We start from the raw sequence: 12,818 nt of genomic DNA on the forward strand, positions 1-12,818 counted from the left end.
GACACAGTGTGCCAGGAAATGTAGTTTTATCACGTTAATGCATTTTCAACATCCATTAACATAATTGTGATTTTTTTTTTGTCCTTAAGGTTTTCGATTAGAGTCAGTTATCTTAATAGCAATTGTAATTTAATATCATTAATTACAGTAATAATTATAAATATAATACTGGTATTTTCTTATTATTTAATAAGAATTCTTAACAATAGTTATTTCTATTGCCTTCACCACGTCGCTACATTAGTTTTCACAATTGAAATTTGGGCTTCTTTTGAATGTTGGCTTTTCTAATAAGCCCATCAGGGAAACATTTCTGTTTTCGCAATGCTGTCTGGAGAAACCTTAGTAGTGCCTTTTTTCAAACTTCTTTCACCTGGGTCTTTCAGATTGGGCATACTTAACGGTGGTGGCCTCAGGAGGTCTCCTGGACCTCTTGGTGATCTTCTGGATTTCTTGGTAAATCCCACACAAAACAAGTGAAACAAACAACCATTAGCAGCTGTGACATCAAAAAAAAGTCGTTTGCCATGATTTGCTTTTGAAATACATTTTGTCTCTGGCAACATTCATCCCACAAAGCTGATCAGACAGGTTTTGCTCTGACCTTCCTCAGCATGAACTTGAATTTGCAAAACTCAAAATCGTTGCTCACGATCATGAAATGTGCTTTGGGTTCCCTGAGTCCTTGAAAGTGGGTTCTTCTAAATGTTTCTAAGAGTGAAAATGGCTCGTGCTATCTACCAGGGGGATCTTTTTGGAAAACTGGTTAGTCAGGGGCGCCTGGGTGGCTCAGTCAGTTAAACATCTGACTTCAGCTCAGGTCATGATCTCCCAGTTCATGGGTTGGAGCCCCACATTCATGGGTTGGAGCCCCACATTGGGCTGTCATGACAGCTCAGAGCCTGGAGCCTGCTTCGGATTCTGTGTCTCCCTCTCTCTCTGCCCCTTGCAGGTCGATCTCTCTCTCTCCCTTTCTCTCTCTCTCTCTCTCTCTCTCTCAAAAATAAACATTTAAAAATTTTAAAAAATTAAAAAAAAAAACTGATTGGTCATTTTCTTTCCATCTCACTGTTTTCCTCTTTTTTCTAAGGAGCTTGGTAGAATCAATTGGTAAAAATTATTTGGCCCCTGGGGCCTTTTATAAGAGCAGATTTTCAACTATCTTTTCAAATACAGGATTTGTAACTCTTCTTTTTCTCCCCACCTCCTTTTTTTTTAAACACTTTATTGAAATATAATTCACCTACCATAAAGTTTACCCATTTAGAGTGTGCAGTTCAATCATTCTTGCATATTACAGAGTTGTGCAACCATCACCGTAATCTAATTGTAGAACGTCGAATTATCCCCAAAAGAAACCTATCAAGAGTCACTACCCTCTTCCTGCTTTGCTCCCTCCCCCCTCCCCCCGCCAAGCTGTGGAGAAAACTGAGCCCAGAGGAAGGACGTGGGGTAAATGAGCATCATGTTAAGGGAACACACGCTTCCTCTCCTTGCTGATTCATCTGTGTTAATGTACATTGTTTTCAGCTGCTATTACTTTGTACGCCAAAGCATTGATATATTGGGGGAAAATATGTATGAACCAAAGCAACTTCTGCAATATTCTGCTATCACGTGCCTCTTTGCCAATTGCATATGAGCTAATACACATTACAGAAACATGCATTGTAGCAAAAGAAACTGTCTCTTTTTTTCAACCTATTGGTATTGTTCAATTTTAGGTAAGTCTTGGTCTTCCGTAGAATTCGATCTGTTCGTACTTATTTATGTCAAATGAGTTTATATTTTCTATTTAACAAAGTTTCTTTTTTTCTTGTTTACTTTTCTTGTCTTTTGCTGTGTGGCCATCATGTTTTTCGGTCCTCCCTTCCCCTCCCCTGCTCCCCATGACTTGGAAACTATTCACTTTGTTTTTATTCACTTAGTGATTTACCCTTGAATTTCTAATATAAATTATTTTTCTTTGAAACACTAGAGTTAACCAACATTTATATCATATTTTCCAAAGGAGCAAGAGGCTCGGCATATTTTATTTCCCTCTCACCGTCTCTGATGATAACATTGTTTAGAATTAGACTCAGATTATATAGTTATTATCTTTTACAAACAATTACTTTTAGCTTTATCTATAACTTTTGTTTTTTGCTTTTATCACCCTCTTTTTCTTTCACACATCTCCCTATTTGATTTTTTTCTATGTTGTTCATGGCGGAAGGGGTGGGGGATGGTAATTCTTTCAGAGATAGTCTGTGTATAGAAAATTTGGTCCTTACTAATCTGAATATATTTTTGTTTTACCCTCGGATTTCAGTGATAATGTGGCTAGGTATAAAAAGTATTTTAATGAACATTGTATTGAAATATACTTACAGAAAGTATATAAATCATAAGTAACCGCCTCAATGAAATATCACACCTATATGACTACCACCTGGTCAAACGATAGAATATTTCCATCACCCAAAACACCCCTTTCAATCACTACCCTTACCCTTTTCCTTAAAGAGAATCACTACCTGGGCTTCTAGCCCCATAGATTCATTTTACCTGCTTTTGACCTTCATGTAAATGGAACAATTCATTATGTATTTTGGAGGTCATATTTTTTTCTCTATGGAACCTTTTAATGTGACTGTCATACATAGCTTATCCTTAGTAGTTTTTTTGTCAATAGTTTTATCATTTAACTGAGAGAAGTGTGTTAAAGCCTCAAGCAATGAACATTGATTTCTTCCTTTATTTCTGTCAGTTTTTGCTTCATGTATTTTTGAAGGGTGTGTGTGTGTGTGTGTGTGTGTGTGTGTGTGTGTGTGCACATTAGCATATATATATATATATATATGCACATCTAATGTATTGACATTTTAATCATTATTAAGTGTACCCTCTTCATTTCCAGTAATTCTCTTTGATTTGAAATAAGATATTAATGTATTCATCCCAGCTTTGTTGTTCTTCGTATATATTTTACAAAATACTTTTACTTTCAATATAGTGTATCTTTAAAGTTCTTCTTTTGAAACGGCATGTAATTAGTTATTGCTTTTCTATCCAGTCTAAAAATCTCTACATTTTATATAGAATGCTTAGTCCATTTACTCTTAATGTAATTTTTGATCTAGTAGTATTAAATCTTCCTTTGTTATTTTTCTTTTGTCTCATCTGTTCTTTGTTCTTCTATTCTTTCCTTCCACCTTTTGCTTTTTTTTTTTTAATTTTGTTAACGTTTATTTATTATTGAGAGACAGAGCGTGAGCATGGGAGGGCCCAAGAGATGGGGAGACACAGAATCCGAAGCAGGCTCCAGGCTCTGAGCCATCAGCACAGGGCCCAGCGCAGGGCTCAAACCCACGAACTGTGAGATCATGACGTGAGTCGAAGTCGGGCGCTCGACCGACTGAGCCCCCCGAGGCGCCCTCCACCTTTTGCTTTAATCAAATGTTGTTAGTGTTACATTTTAATTGCTCTATTGGCTTTCTACCTATACATCTTTGCATTAATTTTTTTTAATGGCTGCTCTAAGGATGATGATGTACATTTTTAACATATCACAGTCTGCTTAGAGTTAATGTTGAATTACTTCAAGTAAAATGCAGTCTGGGAACTTTGCGACAACTTCTCTTACCCCCATTCTTATTCTTGGTGCTTTTGTTTTCATGTATGCCTACCTATTCATATTATTAACCCATTGATACAAAATTATAATTTTTGTTTTAAAACAGTCATAAATCTTTGTCATAAATATATATTATAATAATTTATAAGTATAATAAAATATAGTTTTTAGTTCTTTGTTGATATTACCTATCTGTTAATTTATTGGTATCATAGTTTCCTTTAATACTTTGAATGCAATTTAAATAGTTGCTTTAAAGTCTTTGCCTGTTAATCCAATACCTTGATCTACTTGGAGTCAGTTTCTTTTGACTGCCTTTTTCTTGACTCATATTTTCCTATTTTTCTGCATGTCTAATTACTTGTTGTTGAAAACTCAGCATAATTGGTAATACATATTATCTACATATATGTATTATCTACAGACATATTATCTATGTACATGTATATCCGCATACATATCTACATCTACATATAATGCAGTAACTCTGAATTCTGTAGTATTCTCTGAGGATTCTTGGCCTGGACTGAAACTGCAAACTTTATCTTTCTCATAGAATGCAGCAGCTGACATTTTCATGGCTTCCCACGGCTACTTTTTTGTACAGGTTCTGGGCAAGCCCGTGGGCTTGTGTAATTTAGCATCCTCCCAAGGATTTGTGCAGAGATGAAACTCATACTCTCCATGGTTTCCTTGCTTCTGGGGATTTTCCCCTAGTTTCCAGGTGTTCTTATGACCTCAGGCCCTGGCTTCTGATATGTTAAGCCTGTAAGGTCCATCTTTCTGCCACTCAAGCTGAACACAGTTGGTGAATGTATCAGTTAAAAAGGGGGAAAAAAAAAAAACCCTCCTAGGTTGATCCCATATAGCTCTGTCTTCAAAAATAGAATCCTTAAAAAAAAAAAATCAATAGAATTAAAAAGAAAAGAAAAGAAAAGTAGAGTTCCTTCTGGTCTCTGCTTTTTCTTCCTCTTGGGGGTTCTCCTATGCACGCAGAATTTAGCTATCAGATGGGAATTTGGGCAGTGTTGATAATCTGAGTTTAGGTTTTATCCCGGTGGGTCTCTTGCTGCCATGATTTCCCCTTTTAATTTTCTAGGCCTTAACTCTGATCTCTGCATATCTGTAGCTGGTGAGGCTCCGGTTTCTCTGCCACTTTTTTGTGTGGCTACCGCTGGCTAACCTTCGAATTAGCCAGCAACACAGTAATGATTCTGAACCCTTTCCGGTTGCCCTTTTACAAGAGCGAACACTCCTTGATTTCTGTTTACTTTCAAATGTCTTCATTGTCTTTAGGATTCGGGGTCCCTGTTGTCATGAATTCAATCCAGTGTTCGTAACTGTTGTCTGTGGGAAGGTTAGTGTGGCTTCACTGCTCCCAACATTACAAGAAGTACCGTTTGTTCGTGATTTTAATATTCCGTATCTCTCTCCAGTTCTGTTTCTTCGCAGATTCTATCTGGCTGATTTCTCGTTGTCCTCAATATTTCTGGCCTATTCGACGGTAATCTCTCCTGCTTTCCCATATCTACTTCTGCATCTTCTACCTCTACCCCTCTCTCTGTCATCTTTATCTGTGTCTTTATTTTAGGGGCTTGTAGACGGGAGGCACCCGGGCCTGATACGCCATCTCGATCCACCCAGTTTCCTTCTGGAACTTAACCTTTCAGATCCTAAACTAGGGACAGTCTGCTCCTTGAAGAGCTAATGTCTTGACTAGACTCCTGAAAAAGTAGACTGTCCATCAAGGGTAGGAAGAGTTTGGAAAGTTCTCTAGGTGTGCCCATTCTGTGATATTTGATTTTCACAAGGAGTCCATATGCCTCTTTAAAACCTCACTTTCCTCACAGGAGGGGGTCGTTCACTGAAGGCAGTGTCCTATATAAAGCCTCTCTAGTTTATTTTATTATTATTTATTTGTTGGGTTTTGAGAGAGAGAGAGAGAGAGAGAGAGAGCACATGCGAGCAGGGGAAGAGGGGCAGAGGAAGAGTGAGAGAGAATCTTAAGCAGACTCCACACGCGGTGCAGAGCCCAATGTGGGGCTCCATGAGGGGCTTGATCCCACAACCCTGGGATCAAGACCTGAGCCAAAATCAAGAGTCAGATGCTTAACCAACTGAGCCACTCAGGCACCCCTCCAGCAGTCACTCTTTCTAAGTAACTAGCCCACATTATAATTGTTTCTAGCCCACATTATAATTGTTTTTCTCCAAGCCCCAAAGCTAAGTATACAGAAAAGATCCACTTTTTATTAATTCCAAAGTGTATGGGAGAGGGACTCTCTTTTCCTGAATGTGCCTTTGATGAAATGTAGAGATTTCTTGAGAAGCCCTTGTATCTAGAAGTTAGCTCAGCCCCCACAGAGGCTGTAGCTATAAATTCATATCTATAAAGCAGGTGGGCTTTACCCCAGTATTCTTTTTCTGATCCAAATTGGAATAACCTGTAATTTTTGACATCATGGTGTTTTTCACTATATTTACAAGTTGTCCTTTAAAAAAAAAAAATGCGGACAAACCAATCGCTCTGGGTTCACGTCCTTGTCCAGAGCCCCATATTTTCTCACAACCAAGCAAAGTAATGCTTTAGGTTATCTGCAGGCGTGCAGTCTAGCACACGTGTCATTTTTGTCTTTGAAATTGTTAACGATTATCTGCTTTACAGGAGAAGTTTTGTTTAGCTTGTCTTAATATCAATATTCCACAGACCCATTTGATCTCCTGTCCACCAGGACATTTAAAGACTTGGAAATTGACATTTTCCTTTTGGGCAACTTCCTCCCAACCCATCCTCCCGGGGAAAGGGCTACAAAAGATGGCCCACAGGTGATGTGTGGGCATTGAATGCCATTTTACACGAGGTTTCTGTAAGGCCATCAGACTTTGAGATATGTGGAGCCTAAAAGGCGACCTTCCCTATATCCTCGTGCAATACATTGGCGAGTCAAACGCGCCTCTAAGAAACAGTATGCGTCGCGTAAGGCTGCACCTCTTTATTCTCGCCGTGGCTCCTTTGCAGTGGCACCGCCGAGCTGTTTGCCACCTGTGCCAAGAAAGACATCAGGGTGTGGCACACGCTATCCAACCGGGAGCTGCTGCGGATCACCGTGCCCAACATGACCTGCCACGGCATCGACTTCATGAGAGACGGCAAGAGCATCATTTCCGGTAACGTTGACGTCATTTCCGGCACAGTTGACATTATTTCTGGCACCGTCGACATCGTTTCTGGCAATGTAGTCCTTGTCAGGCTTTGGCGCGGGTGCCGGCTGTGGCTTTGGGAGTTGGCCTTCTCGTTCAACGCCGGTTTCTCCGGGTGGATACCCGGGAGCAGCGCCCCGTGGTCTAGCCTGCCCCTCCTTGCTTCTAATCCAGCCCCTCCTTAGAGTTCCCTTCCCGCCGGGAGGCTTTCTGAGCTCAGAATGACCAAAGAGCAATCTCTCTTCCCCCAAAATGTCTGCATATAGCGTGCAGCCTTCTCTCCAGTAGGGGGATTTGGCAATTCGGTTACCAAACGGATCTGAGGCCTTGGCGAGTCGCGGGCACCTATGTTAACAACCCCTTTGGTTATTTGAGAGATTAAAAACCTGACTTAAACTGTGTTATGCCTCAAAGGGAATTCGTTTTTCACTCAGCTGATCCTTCCACGCCAAAGCATTTTAACATAGAGCACGGACACCATGATATTCCACCTCTAAATACTTTGGCGTACATCCCTAAAAATAATATTTTGCCATGAAATAATAATTTCTCAATATCATCTTATGTTCACATCCTAAGCAAATTTCCCCAGTGGCCAAAACGTTAAGTTCGTGTGTTCACATCAGGGAAGAGTTAAAAGTATCTTTAGGAGTAGCTGTTGTAGTGGTGATATCAGGAGCCCATCTCAGCCCCTCTTTTCCTGGTTCTGTTTCCTCTCCATTGTCTTCTCCTTCGGGCATGTCTTCCCACACAGCAGCCACCACCGGGAGCTCCGGGCTTACAGCATTTCCCTCTAATGGCCTTCACTTCAGACTGCTTCTCATCTCCTCCCTTGTCTCAGCCACCACCATCCCCTAGATTATCCGAGCAGCTTTCTTCCACGGCTCCCGACCTCTGTTCTTCCCCACCACCCCTCTCCCCCAGTCTGCAGTCAACACAGAAGCCAGTAAATTCTTTTTAAGATGTGAGTCCGATCGTGCCATTTCTAGGGTTCACTCCTACATCCCTGCAGATGCCTCCAAGGCCCCTCTGTGACCTTCTCTCCTTCCCCACCTCCACCTTTTTAACACTGACTCTGTCTCTTACCATTCACCCCTTCTGGCCACGCTTGCTTTTTTGCTATCCCTCAGGCACAAGGTGCACAGGGCCTTCGCTCTGGACATTCCATCTGCCTGGGTTGTTCTTTCACCGGGGGAGCCCTGTGACTCACTCCCTTCACCCCCTCTCTTCTCAAGTCTTTGCCGAAATGGGATTTACCTTGGACATTTTATTGAAAATTGCAAAGATCCAGAGGTGACACTAAGGCTGATGAGAAGGAGCCAGCCGCATGAAGACCTGGGGGAAGAGCATTCCAGGCAGAGGGAACAGCAAGGGCAGAGGCCCTGAGGGGGGAAATCACTTAGAGTATTTGAGGAACAGAAAGAAGCCAGTGTGCCTGGAGCTCAGTGGGTAGGGTGGGGGTCACGGTTGAGGGAGAGGTAGGAGAAGGTGGGGAGCTAGGTAGGGAGTGGAGAGTAGGATAAAGGATAAAGGAGGATAAAGGAGTTGAATTGTTAAGTGTAGTGAGAAAACCTTTTGAACTTTCTTGATCAGGGAGTCTACGTGATTTTAAGAAGTGCACCCAGGCCCCTGCATAGGTCATTCCTTGAAGGGAGCAAGAGTCTGAGGCCAAGGAGGAAGCTGTTACAACAACCCAGGAGAGAGATGCTGGTGGCTTGGATGAGGGTAGGCCCAGCGGAAGGGTTGAGAAGTGGCCAGATTCAGGATGTTTTTTAGGTCTAGAGTTGGTGGAGCTTGCTGCTGGATGTTGGGTTGCGTTGGGTGGAGTTGGGTGGATGGAATAGAGAGGAATCAAGGATGACTGAAACTCTTGGCTTAAACAACTGGATGGATGGTGGCAACTTCTATTGAGATGGGAAAGATGGCAGGAGTTGGGGAAGGAGCATCGGGTTTAAAGAGGGAAGGGTAGGAAGCCAACATGTGTTTGGAGATATTAAATTCCCCACCCCAGGTGCAGTATCAGCTAGCCAATCAAATGTACAAGATCTGCAGCTCTGGGAGAGCTGGGAGAGGTGGGAAATGGCCTCCTTCTTCTCCCCCCCCCCCCATAAAAATGTTTTCTCCTGGGATGGGGTGCAGCTAGAGGCAGATTCAACTAAGGCAAGCCAGCCATTTCCTCCAGCCAGGTGTGGCCGGTTTGGGGAGTCAGTGGAAAGAGGGATACGATTCCAGGGAGTTGTGGGAGACTGGTCTCTTTCCTCCGTCACCACCACTGCTCCCCAGTCCTGACTCCTTTGTGATTATGAGAGCTACAGTCTTCACAGAGAGTAGGAGTATACTGATGCTGCCTGCTTTTTGTTCCCCTTCCACGCCAGCGTGGGACGACGGTAGAATCCGAGCCTTCGCCCCAGAGACGGGCCGGTTGATGTATGTCATTAACAACGCCCACAGGATCGGAGTGACAGCTATCGCTACCACCAGTGACTGTAAAAGGGTCATCAGCGGCGGTGGGGAAGGGGAGGTATTTTTCTTGAAAGCAGAATGTTTTTACAGGGGCCCTAGGTGTAGACCGACCAACAGCCTTCCTTGTAAGAGGCCACGGACTTGATTTTTTTTTTTTTTTGACCTATAGTAGGAGTCAGGCAGGACCAAATTAAGATTTTTGAAGAAACCCTATCAGATACATCATAAACGAAAGTTCTAATAATACAAACACACAGAGAGCTATATTTAGTCACAAAAGAACATTTAAGATACAGACATGAAGCGTTCTGTATGGCATGAAGCCACGAATCCAAGTTGGTGTTTGGCCAGAGTTTTGGAATACTTGTTCTTTTCCTTCAAAGACTATAGTTACATAAATTGTCTTCATCTTATCTTTTAAGGAGATGCTATTTTTAGAATCACTTCTTTCATCTACCCAGATATTTGACTGTTATTTTAAAGTTGGTACACTTGACCTTCCCTTCCATCCTTTGGACGAGCCTTAAATACCTTCCACCCACACGTTCACCTCAGTGCACCCCCTCCCCACTCCCCAACTTGTCTCCTGCCCCCAAAGCCTTCCTTTCTCAACATAGGACATTTCCTTTCCTTTCTTCATGCTAATGTAGGAATAACTTGTCAGGGAGAAGAAAGAGACAGCATCTTGATGTGGCCTTTCGCAGAGTTTGGGCCAAGCAGACTTGTGGCTGAGCGTTTGAGTTCGAGAGTCGTGTTTCACTTCTGCCCCATCCCCACTGTATGACCTGGGGCATGCTCTTGAACCTCTCTGTGCTTTGGTTTCTTACATGTAAAGGGAAGATAACAATACTCCAATCAATGAGATGTTTCACACTATTTTGCACCAAGTCTTTGAAATCTGATGCATATTTTACATTCCAAGCACATCTCCGTGTGGGCTAGCCACGGGGCAGGTGCTCCATAGACGCATCTGGCCCTGGAGCCTCCCCAGCTGTCTGCCCACCAGTCCCGCAAGGGCTTTGATCCCTTCCCCCATCTCTTCAACCACGCTGTTGCTGACACTATCAGCATCCTGCTTGATCCCTCAGCCTTTGGGGGCACCTGCCCTGCTGATGCCCAAACTTGGCTTGTGCCAGACCATCAGCTTCTAGGTGCCTGAGCCCGAGCTGTGGAGAGCTGCCGGAGGAAATCACACATGACAAATTCATTGCCTTTGTCCCTGTTCAGAAATCTTTTCAGAACACCATGTCAGCCCTTGCTCCCATCCCCTCCTCAGCTCTTACAGACCCTCCTTCCAGAAGACATAGTCTCCAAGGTCTTTGTCAAGTGCTGGAGACCAGGGCTGCTGGTCAGTGGGTGTGCAGTGCTATGAGTTCAGTAGTTCCTGAAATTCTCAAGCACCTATAATTCCATTTTCATTGGCAAATGGCCTTGGCTGAGTTGCAAAGACCCCAGTCCCACCACTTAGCTCCTCCCCTGGCCCAAACATACCCCAACCCCCCTGCAATCCCCTAACCAAAGGGCTAATACTCAGAACACCCCACATTCCAGGCCTGGGTGCTGTTTGGCCGGTGCCCCCACCATAGTAGTTGGAAAATTTGAGTATTACTCTTGCTAAAGACCGAATGTGTGCCTCCCGATGTAGTGGGATCACAAAGTTAGAGATTCATTTTCTCTGGCAGTAATCATTATCTCATCCTGTGTCAGGACACGGGCAATTATTTGGACACCAGAGAAATGAATATGGCACAGCTCATTTGGGAAAACCTCATGCCTCCTCATCTGCCTTACTAAGGAAGTATCTTAGAATGTTTCTCTTGCTTTGTTTATGGTTATTTTCCTCTTTCAGGTACAAATAAATCTGTTATGACTTACCCTGACGCTAGTTTCTGGACGGGGGTTCACCAGGACTTACTATTCTTGTGTTATCTCATATTACTTACACAAGATAACCTCTGCTCTCTCTGTCTTTTTTTTTTTTTTTTTTTTTACAAGTCCAACATACTCACTGTAAGAAAGTATAAGCATCCGGCTACACTATTGTGCTTTCTGGTACAGTTGTGACAGAATGTTTATCACAGGACATACAATAGCTTTCCTCTTACGTATTCTTTTTATTACAGGTAGGGCATCATATGGACTGTTTTGAAATTTTGTGTGTAGGACCTATGACCTATGAATTTCACTTCAGGATAGTAGAGTGTGGGGGGGGGGGAGGGTCGGAAAATATTTGCCGTAGAAAGTGGGCGTTGGCTCCGATGAGGCTGAGACCCATCGATTTGAAATGATTAACCCTGAGCAGCTGATGTGAACTTTAAATACGGCTCTGGGCCCCCGGGAGATTTCCTGGGGGCACCAGATGTCTGAGAGCGGTGCTCAGCACAAATGAGCAGACCTGTTATTTCACTTGGTGTAGCAGCAGGTGTCTGGTAAATTTCTCAGCCTTGAAAGTAGATCCAAGTGTAGGATCATTGGTAGTGTTCTCCTGGCTCCGTGGAAGGACTTTCCTGCTCCCAGCAGTCCCACCCCACTCAACTGAGATCAGAGCAGGGAATTTACAAAAACAAGTCAAGCACAGCAGAGGTGGAAAAGCTCACGGAGTGTTTGTTTGCTTGTTTGTTTGTTTTTAATCCCTCCCGAAGTCCCAAGTTTGTGTTGAAAGCCTGTGCTTTGTGGCTTTCAGGTGAGGGTGTGGCAGATAGGCTGCCAGACCCAGAAGCTGGAGGAGGCCCTGAAGGAGCACAAATCCTCTGTGTCCTGCATCAGGGTGAAGAACAACAACCTGGAGTGTGTCACAGCCAGCACGGATGGCACTTGCATCATTTGGGACCTTGTGTAAGTAGCTGTGACAGGACAATCTGACCCAAAACCCAGTGATTCCAGCATTTCACTGAGAGAAGATCTGAACAAAGGGTAGAGATCTCCTTTGAGGCAACAGGAAGGGGATGTTCATCTGAAGCCATTTTCCTCTGTGCCTGCTGAGGGTTTACAGATGCTGGTAGAAAGGGTGCAGTGTCCCGGACAAGCTGGATGTTGGAAGATTCTGGATGCATGGGGAAGTAGCTTCCTGGACACATACGGCGAAGCATGATTTAACGTATGCAAATACAATTCTAAGCATCCCCTCTCCCCCAAAAAGGGAGAAGGGAAGTAATGAGGCAGGCAGTTTCTCTTGTTCTGTGCAGTGGAACCCAGAATGAGCTTGCCGTGAGAGGTGGAAGAGGGGGGGTGGTGTGAGTCTAGCCCCTCCCCTGAGCCAGCCCCGTTCCCAGGGCCCTCTTGATGCTGGGAGCCTGACACAGCCCCCGTAAGAGCACCCGACTCCAAGATGACTAGACCAAAGCATGTGAACTCTTACTATTGGAGCCACGCAAAGGATTTTCAAGGGCAATTTTTTTTTTTTTTTAACTATAAGCATTTGGCTGTGTGTTTTTATTTAGATTTTTAAAAAAATGTTTATTCATTTCCTGAGAGAGACAGAGAGACAGAGAGACAGAGTGTGAACAGGGGAGGGTCGGAGAAAGAGGGAGACACA

General features: G+C 43.4%; 1 protein-coding gene across 7 annotated transcripts in view; it reads left to right on the plus strand.

The window, feature by feature from the left end:
• Positions 1-12,818, plus strand: part of CFAP52 (cilia and flagella associated protein 52) — a 45,142-nt gene that overhangs the window by 25,168 nt on the left and 7,156 nt on the right. For 2 of the 7 annotated variants that reach the window (XM_047831704.1, XM_047831707.1), the window contains exons 9-11: positions 6,639-6,787; positions 9,196-9,341; positions 11,967-12,118. In XM_047831704.1, the coding sequence (XP_047687660.1) occupies positions 6,639-6,787; positions 9,196-9,341; positions 11,967-12,118 (447 nt within the window). Of the gene's footprint in view, positions 1-6,638; positions 6,788-8,413; positions 8,488-9,195; positions 9,342-11,966; positions 12,119-12,275; positions 12,761-12,818 lie in introns of those variants that run through there. The other 5 variants (XM_047831705.1, XM_047831706.1, XR_007146655.1 and 2 more) reach the window with 5 other exon arrangements.

The sequence above is a fragment of the Prionailurus viverrinus genome, chromosome E1 (assembly GCF_022837055.1).
Source record: "Prionailurus viverrinus isolate Anna chromosome E1, UM_Priviv_1.0, whole genome shotgun sequence".
NCBI lineage: Eukaryota > Metazoa > Chordata > Mammalia > Carnivora > Felidae > Prionailurus > Prionailurus viverrinus.